The sequence below is a fragment of the Hypomesus nipponensis genome, chromosome 9 (assembly GCF_054491055.1).
Source record: "Hypomesus nipponensis isolate SF chromosome 9, ASM5449105v1, whole genome shotgun sequence".
NCBI lineage: Eukaryota > Metazoa > Chordata > Actinopteri > Osmeriformes > Osmeridae > Hypomesus > Hypomesus nipponensis.
This window is the reverse complement of record NC_140369.1, coordinates 23,222,140-23,238,444: the sequence shown is the minus strand read 5'-3', so window position 1 is coordinate 23,238,444 and position 16,305 is coordinate 23,222,140. Positions and strand designations below refer to the sequence as shown.

General features: G+C 46.3%; 2 protein-coding genes across 2 annotated transcripts; both read right to left on the bottom strand.

The window, feature by feature from the left end:
* Window positions 1-670: 670 nt before the first annotated feature.
* LOC146273535 (uncharacterized) lies at window positions 671-4,223 on the bottom strand. The gene is made up of 9 exons (XM_084706154.1): window positions 4,167-4,223; window positions 3,935-4,053; window positions 3,711-3,756; window positions 3,441-3,542; window positions 3,120-3,336; window positions 1,940-3,054; window positions 1,598-1,810; window positions 977-1,489; window positions 671-856 (listed from the first exon to the last, which is right to left on the bottom strand). The coding sequence occupies exons 1-9, from the start codon at window positions 4,221-4,223 to the stop codon at window positions 671-673; spliced, it is 2,568 nt and encodes an 855-aa protein (XP_084562280.1).
* Window positions 4,224-7,340: 3,117 nt separating this feature from the next.
* LOC146273534 (uncharacterized) lies at window positions 7,341-16,012 on the bottom strand. Its single transcript, XM_084706151.1, has 11 exons — window positions 15,923-16,012; window positions 12,116-12,276; window positions 10,840-10,903; window positions 10,608-10,726; window positions 10,384-10,429; window positions 10,114-10,215; window positions 8,829-10,009; window positions 8,612-8,705; window positions 8,270-8,485; window positions 7,649-8,161; window positions 7,341-7,526 (listed from the first exon to the last, which is right to left on the bottom strand). Exons 1-11 carry the CDS (start codon window positions 16,010-16,012, stop codon window positions 7,341-7,343), a joined length of 2,772 nt encoding a protein of 923 aa, XP_084562277.1.
* Window positions 16,013-16,305: the final 293 nt, after the last annotated feature.

The window sequence follows — 16,305 nt, the reverse complement described above, 5'->3', positions numbered from 1 at the left end:
TTTACTTTGAAGACCAACCGTTATGCGAAGACACATTTTTCATCTTTGAATTGTGAAAATACAGATTCAGTGGAAGATTCACAACCTGTTTTCCAGGTCAAGGGGAGGAATTTACTACATGTCTGACCTCTGCGGGGAGCAACTCTGTTAAGCTATAATAATAGACCTCCCACCTTAGCCCTATTGTACTAGCAAACTATAGGTCAGCGTTCTGTATTATACTAGAGCCCAGCGTAGCCTCACTATACTAGCACACTATAGGTCAGTGTATATTATTTCACTGGTATGGGTGAATTGTAGATAAATATGTACCACCATTTACACATGAAGAAACCCAATATGTCACGCTACACTAATACATTCAAATATTTCATTGAATCAAATAGAATATGAAAAGAGAGATTGAAAAACAATTGTGCATTGAAGATTCTATCATATCTACAACAATTGTACACAGTTTCCTCCAACAGGAGACAATCTCCTTCATTGGGAAAGGGATTTTCAGATGTAAAGGACGTAAAGGAAGTAGAAGATTCACATAATATTATATTCACTACAACAACTGCATATGTTGTGCCATAGTAAAGGCATCTTTAGTGTATGTCAATGGTGTTTAGAATGATCCACGACAAGCGTAGATACTCTTCTCCGATATAGGAGATCATGTCCTTTACTTCCGCCTGAACAAGCAGCATAGCCAGGCTGTGCAGCAAAGCCAGGCCGTGCAGCTCTTCCTCTTCCTTCGGGGGTCTTTGGGAGAGTAGCCGAACGTCTTCCCCAGCTCCTGGAGCTCCGTGGGCAGGGCCCCGTACTCGGTGTAGAGGTCGTGGAGGCGCTTCCCCCAGTACTCACGGTCCTGTCCAGAGACACAACGAGCCCAAGGTGTGTATGGGTGCATGTCTATGTGTCTGAGAGTGTGAGAGTGTGTGTGTTTCTGTGTGTGTGTGTGTGTGTGTGTGTTGCTCAGTCAGCTTACCTTTACCACAGGGGTGCGGAGTTCCTGCAGGGTGTCTCTCCTGTGCTTCTCCACATGCATCTCCAGCCTGGTTTGGGGCCTGTCTGAGTCGGCCTCTCTCTTGACAGGGAGGTTGATGCAGTAGGGAGTGTCGTCTCCCTTCTTGGTGCCGCTAGCGAAGTGGACAGAGGGCTTCAAGTTGGCCATCAGCTTGCCAGCGACCATGCTGCAGAAGATTACAGCTAGCTGTGGAATCTTTAGCAGGTTGGCTCTGTTCAGCTTCATCGTGGGTAAGAAGCTTGAGGCTTCCTCTCTCATGGACCAGGCTATTGCCCGGCAAAATGTGGTCTCCTCTTCTGGGTGGGTGAAACGCCGCAGGGTGTTTAAGAAGACACGGTTGCGTCTGTACCTCTCTGCCTCCCTCTGCACCAGGAGGTGAGTGTGCTCCACCAGTGCTTCATGAAAGTCCTGCTGCTCCTTGCGTTGGGCTGTGGGCCAGGGCCAACAGTGGTGCTCAAACACACCAGTCAGTACCTGCAAGGGGAAGGAATCTTTAAGTTATGTTTACCTTATTTTGCCTCCTTGTACACTTGCAGTTTATTAAAAGACATCTAGTACAGAGTTCAAAAGACCAGTTCAAACCTTTTTGATTATTGACACCTGGACCAGAGGCTCGGCCTTCTGGCCAAGGGCTATGATAGGCTTCTCTTTGTGGTCCAGGGGTGTGGTCTTCAGCCATTGGTTCTCTGGTGTGGTTGGCAGAACCTCAGGACAATCCCCTGCCCATGGTTGGCCTGGAGGTACGAGGGGCCCAAAGCGACGGGCCGCTCTGATGGCCAACTTCTGGTCTCGAACCTGCTGAGGTATCGGTACAACGTCTAAGACAATCGGATGTATACACTGAAACAATAGAATAAGAGGTTTATCTACATGAATAGACCATATTCTCAATAGCAAAAGCTAAAAAAGTTGATCTTATCTTACCTTCGCTGAAGGCTTCTCCACACCTAGGTCAACCTTGGAGACGTCACCCTGGTCGGGTGTGACATCTTCAAAGAAGTCAGCCCGGGGGAACTGCCTATGAAAGGCAGCAAGGCTGCAGTCCAGGGCTAGGTGGTTCTCCATCAGAGTGCTGGCTGGACGCACCTTCCTCTCCTCCTCCTCCTCCTCCTCCTCCTCCTTCTCAGCACAAACAAGGTACCTGTGCTCCACCCACACCACATCTCTGTTGGAGAGGCGTGGCTTCAGTACCTTGCACCGGTAGTCCAGGACATCCTGGTCGGTCATCTTGGGAAAGGCCTGCTGGAACGTCGCCGTGTGACGAATCCATGTTCCGTACTGCTGGAACAGGGTCTTCTTCAGTGCCTCGGGAAGATGCTGAGAGAAGAGCTTGTCCTTCATGGCTTCCTCCACAGCCTTGGCTGTCTCTCCACAGGGGACGGGGACACCAGCAGGGCCGGCCTCATCAAGGGACTGGTACAGCCTCAGCACTCCCTCCATGACACACTGAGGGACGGCGGTCAGAACGGCAGGGTCTTTCAAACCTACCAGTTTCTTGACCTTGATGACGGTGCCAAACTTCTCCACCATGTCGCTCTGCAGTTGAAGCACGGTGCGCCTCATGTTGCAGAGGGGGGCAGGAAGCTTCTGGTCCACGGAGACACCGGGGACTCTCTCCAGGGTTGCCAGGGTGACAGCAGTCATCCTGATGGTCGTGGCGAGCAGTTCCTGCTGGCTCAGCTGCTTCACACCACGGCCATTCAGAGGGTGGAGCTTCAGGAGGAAGCTGACCAGGAAGTCCTCCACCAGCTTTCTGCTGATGAGGAACTTGGGAGGGAGAGGATGGGAGGCAGCCGCTCTCTGGCTGATCAGTCTCTCCTCCTGGTTGGCCGACAGCTGATCGGGGACCAGCTGGGCGATGCTCAGAGCCACCAGATGAACCAGGTAGCGAGACAAGATGTTGGAGCCGCTAGCCAGAGCTCTTGCCAGCACAGGCCTGGGGTTAACACCTGCTCCAGCCTCTCCACAACCGCCTTGGCCACCTGGTGGGCAGCGGAGGACTGCAGGAGAGTGTTGGCCATCTGCTTCTCCTCGGTCACCTGGACCCAGGGGAAGCACCAGAGGCGTTCCTGGGTGTCGAGGACGAGAGAACTCGTCTGCGGACAGAGCCCTTGCTGGAAGGCCTGGTGGTTGACCTGGAGAAGCACCTGGGAGATGATGTGCTTGATGGTCTGGCTGTGCACCACAACCTGCCTGGGCATCCTCCTGGTCTGGGTCTCAGCTCTCCTCACCCTGGAGCCCATGTCAGAGAGGGCCCTCTGGAGGGTGGTGTGGGTGAGGTGCCCTGCGTCACCACTCATCAGAGTGGTGCAGGCTGGCAGCTGGAGAAACGTGAAGCATCAGCTTACATACCGAGACCTAAACAAGCCCACAGACCACTGTGATGGCAGTAGAGTGTATCAGAGATTAAAGCATGTGACTCTACCTGGCTGGAGAATGGAGAGGACTCGCTTGCCTGCATATGAAGCTCTCGTAGAACTCCCTGCTCAAGCTCTCTGAGCCTGTGGTAGGCCTTCACCTTCCACATCTGTGTGGACAAGAGCAGGCTGACTTGAGCATGAGCGATACAGCTTAGACTGCTCATGAATTGCTCATTTTCAAAGCAAAAATGAATATTTTGAATGTCTCCTCATATCTGTAGTTAGTTAGTTAGTTAGTTAGTTGGTTAGCTAGTGAAAGGTAATATGTGCCTCACCAACTCCATGAAGTGGAGAGGGTTCCCTTCCACCATTTCCTGAAATCTGAACAACACAATGAATTTATTATCAGCACTTTAAGATGTATGAAAGAGAGAGAGAGAGTATGAGGGACTGTGTTTCAGTGTGTGTGTGTGTGTGTGTGTGTGAGAGAGAGTTTGTTTGTGAGTGTCATTGTCAATAATTCTTCAAAGTGGTGAAGGTGATCAGTGTGACTACCCACCTGTTCAGGAAGGCTGTCCTGGCATTGGACAGGATCCATCCCCTCATGAGGTGGATACTGATGTCAGAGGGGATCCCCCCCTGCTCCTGAAGACTCAGGAACTCCCTGATGAGCTGTCGCTGGAGACAGAGCAATTATTAGCAGTGAAACCTCTGAGCTAGGACACACACCTCATTTGATTGGCTACTGTAGGTGCAGGCCAGTTGTATGGTGTGGTGAGTGTTGGGCCTACCTGCTCATCAAGGTAGGACTGCACCCAGAGGAGAGTGTGGTTGGACATGGAGTCCATGATCACTCTGAGGGAACATGGATACCACAGGAAATGAATTAGAACCAGGAGGATATGGAGGGTACTTGGATACTGCTGACCTTTATCAAGCAAAACAGCTCAACAGAGATGTGTTCACCACTTTCCAATCACATTTATAAAATCATCAACTTCTTCAAAGAGTAGAATCGACCCTTTACAAATATTTAAATACAATTAAAGTGCATACCTTGGAAGGATCTTTGAAGTAGAATGTTGATATGAAATCAATAAGAGTGTGCAAGAATGCAACAAGATGTCGAGAGCTATACAAACAGTAGTAAATATGCAGGAGTATATCGCTGGTGTGTATCGCAGGTGACTGACACGATTGACTCATTTGACCAGATTTTCCTGACTGTGTTCTAATTCTGCAGTATGACATCACAATAGGTTGCTAAGAAATAAGTTGTGGTTACAAAATGCTCCTTTTCGGGCAACACTTTACAGTAACATTACATACCTTAAAACTTGCATTTATGCTCACATACATAAACTAATGATGCATGCTAATCACAAACTAATGAAGAGCATACCTTAACTATGACTTCATGTGAGAATGATGACCATCTTCATCCAAATCAAATCCTTTTATTGTAACTCCACCATATACCGCAGTTCCAGGCAACATAGCAGTATAACGATTACCCGAGATCATCATTTACACTTAACACAAGTTACACATCTGTGACACAACACAATGTACAATATACAGGAGATAAACAAAAGTGGCGTGGTGACATGTAGCTGTCTGTATAGTCATTTGCCACTATGTTATGAGAGCAGTATAGAATGTGAACTCAGCCTGAGGCTGATAAATACGGCGCAGATATACGGTATATAGGTATGTATCATGAGCGTTCAACAGTTCAGAAGTTTGATTGCTTGGAGGAAGAACGTGTCATGTAATCGGCAGGTGCGGGTCCTGATGCTGCGATACCGCCAACCTGATGGTATACTATTTCTGCAGTGACAGAAGCCCATGGCTCGGGTGGCTGGAGTCTCTTATGATCCTCCAAACTTTTTCCACACACCGCCTGGCCGACATTTACACTTTGTCATTTAGCAGACGCTCTTATCCAGAGCAGTAAGTACAGGGACATTCCCCCGAGGCAAGTAGGTGCCTTGCCCAAGGACACAACGTCAATTCGCAAGGCCGGGAATCGAACCGGCAACCTTCTGATTAAAAGCCCGATTCCCTAACCGCTCAGCCATCTGACCCCCCATGTTCCTCATGGACGTGGACAGCAAGGAACTTGAAGATGTTGACGCTCTCCACCGATGCCCTATCGATGGTGATGTGTCCGTGTTCTCTGTCTTTTCTCCTGAAGTCCACGGCAAGCTCTTTGGTCTTACTGGTGTTGAGGGAGAGGATGTGCTCCTGACCAGTGTTGGGGGTAATGCGTTACAAAGTAACTCTTTACTGTAATCAGATTACATTTGTCTGTAACGCAGTAATGTAACGGTTGTAACAGTTACTAATACAAAAATGTCTTGCGTTACTTATATATATATATATACAGTATATATCCATATCGGGGGGAGAAAAAAACAACAGATCAAACTTCCCTTTACAGTCGGCCTACGTATGTTTGCGTAACAGTCGTCACTTGACTTGGCCCCAGAGTTCAAGAGGCGAAACAAGAATGGCAGAGGACGTCTTTTGAAACATGGAGGTAGGCATATTATTTTGTATTAGTTGCGCGAAAGGAAAAAAACTTAACAGTATCATGTACATTGTACGAATTTCGTTGTTATGTGCAATGACAATGAAAGGCATTCATTCATTCATTCATTTTTTCATTCAGGAGTTGTCATCTCAAATCAGTGCTGTGAGTTGGCTCAATAAAAATCAATTGTATCATCCAGAATGGTGACAAATATGTATGTGTGTGGCCAGAGAAATCCGATGGCATTTACTTTTCACGACAGATGATAATGAGACGATCAATAAGTGAATAAGTGCAATAGGAGTGTTATTGTGCTTTTAGGTGCTTAGGTTCAATTTGACTTCATTTTTAGGATTCTTGAATTGACTACACGTCAATTACATGTTCTCATATTTACAACAAGTATGTTTTGCCATATATAGCCGGGGTTTGAGTGGGAGGGTCAACTTTTCTTTCGGGTCCCTATGTGAAATGGTAAAAAACATGGGGGTCCACAAATGCCTCTATTGTCACGTGAACCTGTGATATTGTATGGAGTCTCTATATCCAGCTCTCCAGCGTCCTGCTGCGATGTACACCCTGGACTCCACAAAGCCATAACAAGTTGGACACCATCATCATTTTATAACTCTACTTTGTGTTTCTGTAAAATTCAGTTTGACATAATTACAAATCACAATCTGTTTCCTCTTCGTATCCTACATGATGAGGTTGCTTCGGTCTTTTGTTGCCTAGACCTTCTCCATGAATAAATGTTGTTTTACTTTGAAGACCAACCGTTATGCGAAGACACATTTTTCATCTTTGAATTGTGAAAATACAGATTCAGTGGAAGATTCACAACCTGTTTTCCAGGTCAAGGGGAGGAATTTACTACATGTCTGACCTCTGCGGGGAGCAACTCTGTTAAGCTATAATAATAGACCTCCCACCTTAGCCCTATTGTACTAGCAAACTATAGGTCAGCGTTCTGTATTATACTAGAGCCCAGCGTAGCCTCACTATACTAGCACACTATAGGTCAGTGTATATTATTTCACTGGTATGGGTGAATTGTAGATAAATATGTACCACCATTTACACATGAAGAAACCCAATATGTCACGCTACACTAATACATTCAAATATTTCATTGAATCAAATAGAATATGAAAAGAGAGATTGAAAAACAATTGTGCATTGAAGATTCTATCATATCTACAACAATTGTACACAGTTTCCTCCAACAGGAGACAATCTCCTTCATTGGGAAAGGGATTTTCAGATGTAAAGGACGTAAAGGAAGTAGAAGATTCACATAATATTATATTCACTACAACAACTGCATATGTTGTGCCATAGTAAAGGCATCTTTAGTGTATGTCAATGGTGTTTAGAATGATCCACGACAAGCGTAGATACTCTTCTCCGATATAGGAGATCATGTCCTTTACTTCCGCCTGAACAAGCAGCATAGCCAGGCTGTGCAGCAAAGCCAGGCCGTGCAGCTCTTCCTCTTCCTTCGGGGGTCTTTGGGAGAGTAGCCGAACGTCTTCCCCAGCTCCTGGAGCTCCGTGGGCAGGGCCCCGTACTCGGTGTAGAGGTCGTGGAGGCGCTTCCCCCAGTACTCACGGTCCTGTCCAGAGACACAACGAGCCCAAGGTGTGTATGGGTGCATGTCTATGTGTCTGAGAGTGTGAGAGTGTGTGTGTTTCTGTGTGTGTGTGTGTGTGTGTGTGTGTTGCTCAGTCAGCTTACCTTTACCACAGGGGTGCGGAGTTCCTCCAGGGTGTCTCTCCTGTGCTTCTCCACATGCATCTCCAGCCTGGTTTGGGGCCTGTCTGAGTCGGCCTCTCTCTTGACAGGGAGGTTGATGCAGTAGGGAGTGTCGTCTCCCTTCTTGGTGCCGCTAGCGAAGTGGACAGAGGGCTTCAAGTTGGCCATCAGCTTGCCAGCGACCATGCTGCAGAAGATTACAGCTAGCTGTGGAATCTTTAGCAGGTTGGCTCTGTTCAGCTTCATCGTGGGTAAGAAGCTTGAGGCTTCCTCTCTCATGGACCAGGCTATTGCCCGGCAAAATGTGGTCTCCTCTTCTGGGTGGGTGAAACGCCGCAGGGTGTTTAAGAAGACACGGTTGCGTCTGTACCTCTCTGCCTCCCTCTGCACCAGGAGGTGAGTGTGCTCCACCAGTGCTTCATGAAAGTCCTGCTGCTCCTTGCGTTGGGCTGTGGGCCAGGGCCAACAGTGGTGCTCAAACACACCAGTCAGTACCTGCAAGGGGAAGGAATCTTTAAGTTATGTTTACCTTATTTTGCCTCCTTGTACACTTGCAGTTTATTAAAAGACATCTAGTACAGAGTTCAAAAGACCAGTTCAAACCTTTTTGATTATTGACACCTGGACCAGAGGCTCGGCCTTCTGGCCAAGGGCTATGATAGGCTTCTCTTTGTGGTCCAGGGGTGTGGTCTTCAGCCATTGGTTCTCTGGTGTGGTTGGCAGAACCTCAGGACAATCCCCTGCCCATGGTTGGCCTGGAGGTACGAGGGGCCCAAAGCGACGGGCCGCTCTGATGGCCAACTTCTGGTCTCGAACCTGCTGAGGTATCGGTACAACGTCTAAGACAATCGGATGTATACACTGAAACAATAGAATAAGAGGTTTATCTACATGAATAGACCATATTCTCAATAGCAAAAGCTAAAAAAGTTGATCTTATCTTACCTTCGCTGAAGGCTTCTCCACACCTAGGTCAACCTTGGAGACGTCACCCTGGTCGGGTGTGACATCTTCAAAGAAGTCAGCCTGGGGGAACTGCCTATGAAAGGCAGCAAGGCTGCAGTCCAGGGCTAGGTGGTTCTCCATCAGAGTGCTGGCTGGACGCACCTTCCTCTCCTCCTCCTCCTCCTCCTCCTCCTCCTTCTCAGCACAAACAAGGTACCTGTGCTCCACCCACACCACATCTCTGTTGGAGAGGCGTGGCTTCAGTACCTTGCACCGGTAGTCCAGGACATCCTGGTCGGTCATCTTGGGAAAGGCCTGCTGGAACGTCGCCGTGTGACGAATCCATGTTCCGTACTGCTGGAACAGGGTCTTCTTCAGTGCCTCGGGAAGATGCTGAGAGAAGAGCTTGTCCTTCATGGCTTCCTCCACAGCCTTGGCTGTCTCTCCACAGGGGACGGGGACACCAGCAGGGCCGGCCTCATCAAGGGACTGGTACAGCCTCAGCACTCCCTCCATGACACACTGAGGGACGGCGGTCAGAACGGCAGGGTCTTTCAAACCTACCAGTTTCTTGACCTTGATGACGGTGCCAAACTTCTCCACCATGTCGCTCTGCAGTTGAAGCACGGTGCGCCTCATGTTGCAGAGGGGGGCAGGAAGCTTCTGGTCCACGGAGACACCGGGGACTCTCTCCAGGGTTGCCAGGGTGACAGCAGTCATCCTGATGGTCGTGGCGAGCAGTTCCTGCTGGCTCAGCTGCTTCACACCACGGCCATTCAGAGGGTGGAGCTTCAGGAGGAAGCTGACCAGGAAGTCCTCCACCAGCTTTCTGCTGATGAGGAACTTGGGAGGGAGAGGATGGGAGGCTCCCGCTCTCTGGCTGATCAGTCTCTCCTCCTGGTTGGCCGACAGCTGATCGGGGACCAGCTGGGCGATGCTCAGAGCCACCAGATGAACCAGGTAGCGAGACAAGATGTTGGAGCCGCTAGCCAGAGCTCTTGCCAGCACAGGCCTGGGGGCTAACACCTGCTCCAGCCTCTCCACAACCGCCTTGGCCACCTGGTGGGCAGCGGAGGACTGCAGGAGAGTGTTGGCCATCTGCTTCTCCTCGGTCACCTGGACCCAGGGGAAGCACCAGAGGCGTTCCTGGGTGTCGAGGACGAGAGAACTCGTCTGCGGACAGAGCCCTTGCTGGAAGGCCTGGTGGTTGACCTGGAGAAGCACCTGGGAGATGATGTGCTTGATGGTCTGGCTGTGCACCACAACCTGCCTGGGCATCCTCCTGGTCTGGGTCTCAGCTCTCCTCACCCTGGAGCCCATGTCAGAGAGGGCCCTCTGGAGGGTGGTGTGGGTGAGGTGCCCTGCGTCACCACTCATCAGAGTGGTGCAGGCTGGCAGCTGGAGAAACGTGAAGCATCAGCTTACATACCGAGACCTAAACAAGCCCACAGACCACTGTGATGGCAGTAGAGTGTATCAGAGATTAAAGCATGTGACTCTACCTGGCTGGAGAATGGAGAGGACTCGCTTGCCTGCATATGAAGCTCTCGTAGAACTCCCTGCTCAAGCTCTCTGAGCCTGTGGTAGGCCTTCACCTTCCACATCTGTGTGGACAAGAGCAGGCTGACTTGAGCATGAGCGATACAGCTTAGACTGCTCATGAATTGCTCATTTTCAAAGCAAAAATGAATATTTTGAATGTCTCCTCATATCTGTAGTTAGTTAGTTAGTTAGTTAGTTGGTTAGCTAGTGAAAGGTAATATGTGCCTCACCAACTCCATGAAGTGGAGAGGGTTCCCTTCCACCATTTCCTGAAATCTGAACAACACAATGAATTTATTATCAGCACTTTAAGATGTATGAAAGAGAGAGAGAGAGTATGAGGGACTGTGTTTCAGTGTGTGTGTGTGTGTGTGTGTGTGTGAGAGAGTTTGTTTGTGAGTGTCATTGTCAATAATTCTTCAAAGTGGTGAAGGTGATCAGTGTGACTACCCACCTGTTCAGGAAGGCTGTCCTGGCATTGGACAGGATCCATCCCCTCATGAGGTGGATACTGATGTCAGAGGGGATCCCCCCCTGCTCCTGAAGACTCAGGAACTCCCTGATGAGCTGTCGCTGGAGACAGAGCAATTATTAGCAGTGAAACCTCTGAGCTAGGACACACACCTCATTTGATTGGCTACTGTAGGTGCAGGCCAGTTGTATGGTGTGGTGAGTGTTGGGCCTACCTGCTCATCAAGGTAGGACTGCACCCAGAGGAGAGTGTGGTTGGACATGGAGTCCATGATCACTCTGAGGGAACATGGATACCACAGGAAATGAATTAGAACCAGGAGGATATGGAGGGTACTTGGATACTGCTGACCTTTATCAAGCAAAACAGCTCAACAGAGATGTGTTCACCACTTTCCAATCACATTTATAAAATCATCAACTTCTTCAAAGAGTAGAATCGACCCTTTACAAATATTTAAATACAATTAAAGTGCATACCTTGGAAGGATCTTTGAAGTAGAATGTTGATATGAAATCAATAAGAGTGTGCAAGAATGCAACAAGATGTCGAGAGCTATACAAACAGTAGTAAATATGCAGGAGTATATCGCTGGTGTGTATCGCAGGTGACTGACACGATTGACTCATTTGACCAGATTTTCCTGACTGTGTTCTAATTCTGCAGTATGACATCACAATAGGTTGCTAAGAAATAAGTTGTGGTTACAAAATGCTCCTTTTCGGGCAACACTTTACAGTAACATTACATACCTTAAAACTTGCATTTATGCTCACATACATAAACTAATGATGCATGCTAATCACAAACTAATGAAGAGCATACCTTAACTATGACTTCATGTGAGAATGATGACCATCTTCATCCAAATCAAATCCTTTTATTGTAACTCCACCATATACCGCAGTTCCAGGCAACATAGCAGTATAACGATTACCCGAGATCATCATTTACACTTAACACAAGTTACACATCTGTGACACAACACAATGTACAATATACAGGAGATAAACAAAAGTGGCGTGGTGACATGTAGCTGTCTGTATAGTCATTTGCCACTATGTTATGAGAGCAGTATAGAATGTGAACTCAGCCTGAGGCTGATAAATACGGCGCAGATATACGGTATATAGGTATGTATCATGAGCGTTCAACAGTTCAGAAGTTTGATTGCTTGGAGGAAGAACGTGTCATGTAATCGGCAGGTGCGGGTCCTGATGCTGCGATACCGCCAACCTGATGGTATACTATTTCTGCAGTGACAGAAGCCCATGGCTCGGGTGGCTGGAGTCTCTTATGATCCTCCAAACTTTTTCCACACACCGCCTGGCCGACATTTACACTTTGTCATTTAGCAGACGCTCTTATCCAGAGCGACTTAGGCAAGTAGGTGCCTTGCCCAAGGACACAACGTCAATTCGCAAGGCCGGGAATCGAACCGGCAACCTTCTGATTAAAAGCCCGATTCCCTAACCGCTCAGCCATCTGACCCCCCATGTTCCTCATGGACGTGGACAGCAAGGAACTTGAAGATGTTGACGCTCTCCACCGATGCCCTATCGATGGTGATGTGTCCGTGTTCTCCGTCTTTTCTCCTGAAGTCCACGGCAAGCTCTTTGGTCTTACTGGTGTTGAGGGAGAGGATGTGCTCCTGACCAGTGTTGGGGGTAATGCGTTACAAAGTAACTCTTTACTGTAATCAGATTACATTTGTCTGTAACGCAGTAATGTAACGGTTGTAACAGTTACTAATACAAAAATGTCTTGCGTTATATATATATATATATATATATCCATATTGGGAGGGGAAAAAAATGATCAAATCTGAGAAATCAAATCTGAGAAATCCGATGGCATTTACTTTTCACTGTAGATGATAATGACATAATGAATAAGTTAATAAGTGCAATAGGAGTGTTATCGTGCTTTTAGGTGCTGTTCTATTCCATTTTACTTAGCTTCAATTTGACTTCGTTTTTAGGATTCTTGAATTGACTACACGTCAACTACATGTTCTCATATTTACAACAAGTATGTTTTGCCATATATAGCCGGGGTTTGAGTGGGAGGGTCAACTTTTCTTTCGGGTCCCTATGTGAAATGGTAAAAAACATGGGGGTCCACAAATGCCTCTATTGTCACGTGAACCTGTGATATTGTATGGAGTCTCTATATCCAGCTCTCCAGCGTCCTGCTGCGATGTACACCCTGGACTCCACAAAGCCATAACAAGTTGGACACCATCATCATTTTATAACTCTACTTTGTGTTTCTGTAAAATTCTGTTTGACATAATTACAAATCACAATCTGTTTCCTCTTCGTATCCTACATGATGAGGTTGCTTCGGTCTTTTGTTGCCTAGACCTTCTCCATGAATAAATGTTGTTTTACTTTGAAGACCAACCGTTATGCGAAAACACATTTTTCATCTTTGAATTGTGAAAATACAAATTCAGTGGAAGATTCACAACCTGTTTTCCAGGTCAAGGGGAGGAATTTACTACATGTCTGACCTCTGCGGGGAGCAACTCTGTTAAGCTATAATAATAGACCTCCCACCTTAGCCCTATTGTACTAGCAAACTATAGGTCAGTGTTCTGTATTATACTAGAGCACAGCGTAGCCTCACTATACTAGCACACTAGATCAGTGTATATCATTTCACTGGTATGGGTGAATTATAGATAAAAATGTACCACCATTTACACATGAAGAAACCCAATATGTCACGCTACACTAATACATTCAAATATTTTATTGAATCAAATAGAATATGAAAAGAGAGATTGAAAAACAATTGTTCATTGAAGATTCTATTGTGTCATATCTACAACAATTGTACACACTTTCCTCCAATTGGAGACAATCTCCTTGATTAGGAGATGATTTTCAGATGTCAAGGACAGTAGGAAGTAGAAGATTCACTTCAATATTAGATTCACTACATTAACTGCATATGTTGTATCATAGTAAAGGCATCTTCAGTTCAAATGTAGATACTCTTCTCCGATATAGGAGATCATGTCCTTGACTTCCGCCTGAACAAGCAGCATAGCCAGGCTGTGCAGCTCTTCCTCTTCCTTCGGAAGTCTTTAGGAGAGCTCCTCACAAAAACGTACCTGCGTTCCACCCACACCACATCTCTGTTGGCGAGTCGTGGCTGTACAAGTCTACAAGAGGGGTTTAATGAGTCAGAGATAATGCAAGCAGTGTTCAAGATACCTAAGCCTGGTACATTCAGGGAAATGTTGACTAGTAAAGACCAGGGGTCTCATTTATAAAGCTTGCGTACGCACAAAACGGGGCTGAAAATGTGCATACGCCACTTTCCACGCAAAGGTTGATATTTATAAAAAACAAACTTGACGGGAGAATGTGCGGACCTCCACGCAAACTCTGACCTTCCCGTAGGCCTACGCACATTTTGAAAACAGTTGGAATTGGCGAAGCAGATGACTGTACTGTAGTCAGACTGCAGAAATTGAATGTGGAAAGAACATTACTCGTAATATCTATATATTTTGTTTTCCTGACAAGTTTTTTTCATTCAATTTCATGATTATCATGAAGATTACATCCAGCAGTGTTATTTGCGCTTGTACTGAGTGATTCTTGTTCCATAAACACCTTGTACAATCCAACTCAAATTAAAATAAAAATTCAGCTCTTCCTCACCATCATATTGTCCACTACGGGAGTTCAGGAGGGGGAGATTCCCCGACTGCATCGAATACAGGATAACATCACATATCCTACCTTTAGATAACTGCAGAACACAGTGTATAACTAAATATATTTATTTAATACTGTGCAAATATCCTCATATGTCAAAAACTGGAAATACAGTCGTCAAGCTCCCGTGCAATCGCTTCACTCTACGTCCTCGTTATCAGTCCAGACTTTAATAGATTACTTTTCATAACAAAACGCTTTTGTTTTCAAATTGTATCTCGACTCGCAGTATCACTGCCACAGTTGACGCCACTCGCAGTTTTTTTTTATTGGTGATCTACCGGCCACCACATTTTCGGAGTGTTTGGGCTCCACCAATAGGTTAACAGTGTCTGAGAAGTTGTCATGCGCTATGATTCACCGTAAAGAACAATCATATGCCAGGGTCATGATGAGATACTAGATTAGCATTCATGAGGTGCTTTGCATTGACTATTTATGGTTAAAAATGGGCGTGTTCAGTGCGGGGTACAATGCTGATTCACGTACGCACACTTGTGGGTAATCTGATTTATAAAGGGAACATTGCGTACAGGTGTGCGTACGCACGGTTTTATAAATCTGAATTTTTGTGTGCGTACGCCATTTTAGGCTTTTGGGCGTACGTACACTTTTAGTAAGAATCCTACGCACAGTTTTATAAATGAGACCCCTGACCTTTTGAGGTATCGGAACAACGTCCAAGACAATCGGATGTATACACTGAAACAATAGAATAAGAGGTTTATCTACATGAATAGACCATATTCTCAATAGCAAAGGCTAAAAAAGTTGATCTCATCTTACCTTCGCTGAAGGCTTCTCCACACCTAGGTCAACCTTGGAGACGTCACCCTGATCATTCCGGGTCAGTGATGATTTACTGTTAGAACAAATGACCAAATATACCACTGAAGAAGAATGGAAGTTAAAATGCCTGGGCACAATAGCTAAAACTAGACCAGTGACTGTAAATGCCGCTCAACATGACAAGAATGAACCGACTAATCAAACCAAAGTTGACTTTGAGTTAAAGGCTAACCATGATGCCATTACCGAGCTGACGGCACAAGTGTCCTCCTTGACCAAGCATCTGGCCCAGATGGCCAAAATAACAGAGAACGTGAAATCTGGAGACCGGGTACACAGACTCGTCCTCAGCCACCAGTAACTGATACAAGGGGTAGGTGCAAGGAATGTGTACAAAATAGTGACATGAGCTGTCCCCATTGTTTCATTTGTGGTCAGACGGGACATAGGGACATTGGTTGTTTCCAAAAGAAGTTGTCAGGAAATGGGAAGAGGTTGCTGGAGAGGGGCAGCCAGTGATCTCAAACATTAAACAGCCCGCACTGAAGGTCAAACCAGCAAACGTCTTACAGTCAAATCCACCTTTTCAACAAAACAAAAAAAAAGTGTGGCCTAATTCATCGGGAAGCGATTTATGGTCCATTGTTTCATTAATGACGTGCCTCTAGAAATGCTGCTAGACTCAAGGGCCCAAGTGACGATGGTGAACCGCGAGTGGATAGAGAAAGTGTTGCCCTGTGAAAAATCCAGTCACTCGAATCCCTATTTACCAACCAATCTCTTGAAATATCTGCAGCTAATGGCACGGAAGTATCCCTGGATGGATGGGCAGAAGTTGACCTTCAGATCGGTAATCAGAGCCATGGATATGTGACTATTAGAGTATCTCTACTGATTAGTAAAAATTGTAATGGTCCTCTTTTAGGTAGCAATGTCATAACTGAGGTTATCAAAGCAAATGTAGACAATAGCAATGAAACTAATGTGACAGCTATATTGAAGAAAGCTTTGAGTGTTACTGAGAACAGCGAAAACCAGCGTACGCAAGCTTTTTGTGCATACGCAACGTTTATACATGTGTCTCCGTGTTTTCACACGTACAATAAAACCATATTCTAAATTAGTTTATGGCTATTCAAATATGAATATTCAATGAA

Bases quoted from the DNA above. Each gene is read 5' to 3' on its own strand.
- LOC146273535 (XM_084706154.1), bottom strand. From the start codon at position 4,223: ATGGACTCCATGTCCAACCACACTCTCCTCTGGGTGCAGTCCTACCTT. The intron at 3,543-3,710 runs GTGAGGCACATA...TTGTCCACACAG, and splicing joins CTCTCCACTTCATGGAGTTG to ATGTGGAAGGTGAAGGCCTA. The intron at 3,055-3,119 runs GTCCGCAGACGA...CCCTGGGTCCAG, and splicing joins GGCCTTCCAGCAAGGGCTCT to GTGACCGAGGAGAAGCAGAT.
- LOC146273534 (XM_084706151.1), bottom strand. From the start codon at position 16,012: ATGGCTCTGATTACCGATCTGAAGGTCAACTTCTGCCCATCCATCCAG. The intron at 10,904-12,115 runs GTCAGATGGCTG...ATGTTCCCTCAG, and splicing joins GTCCATGAGGAACATGGGGG to AGTGATCATGGACTCCATGT. The intron at 8,706-8,828 runs GTACCTTGTTTG...TGCCTTTCATAG, and splicing joins GTGGTGTGGGTGGAGCACAG to GCAGTTCCCCCAGGCTGACT.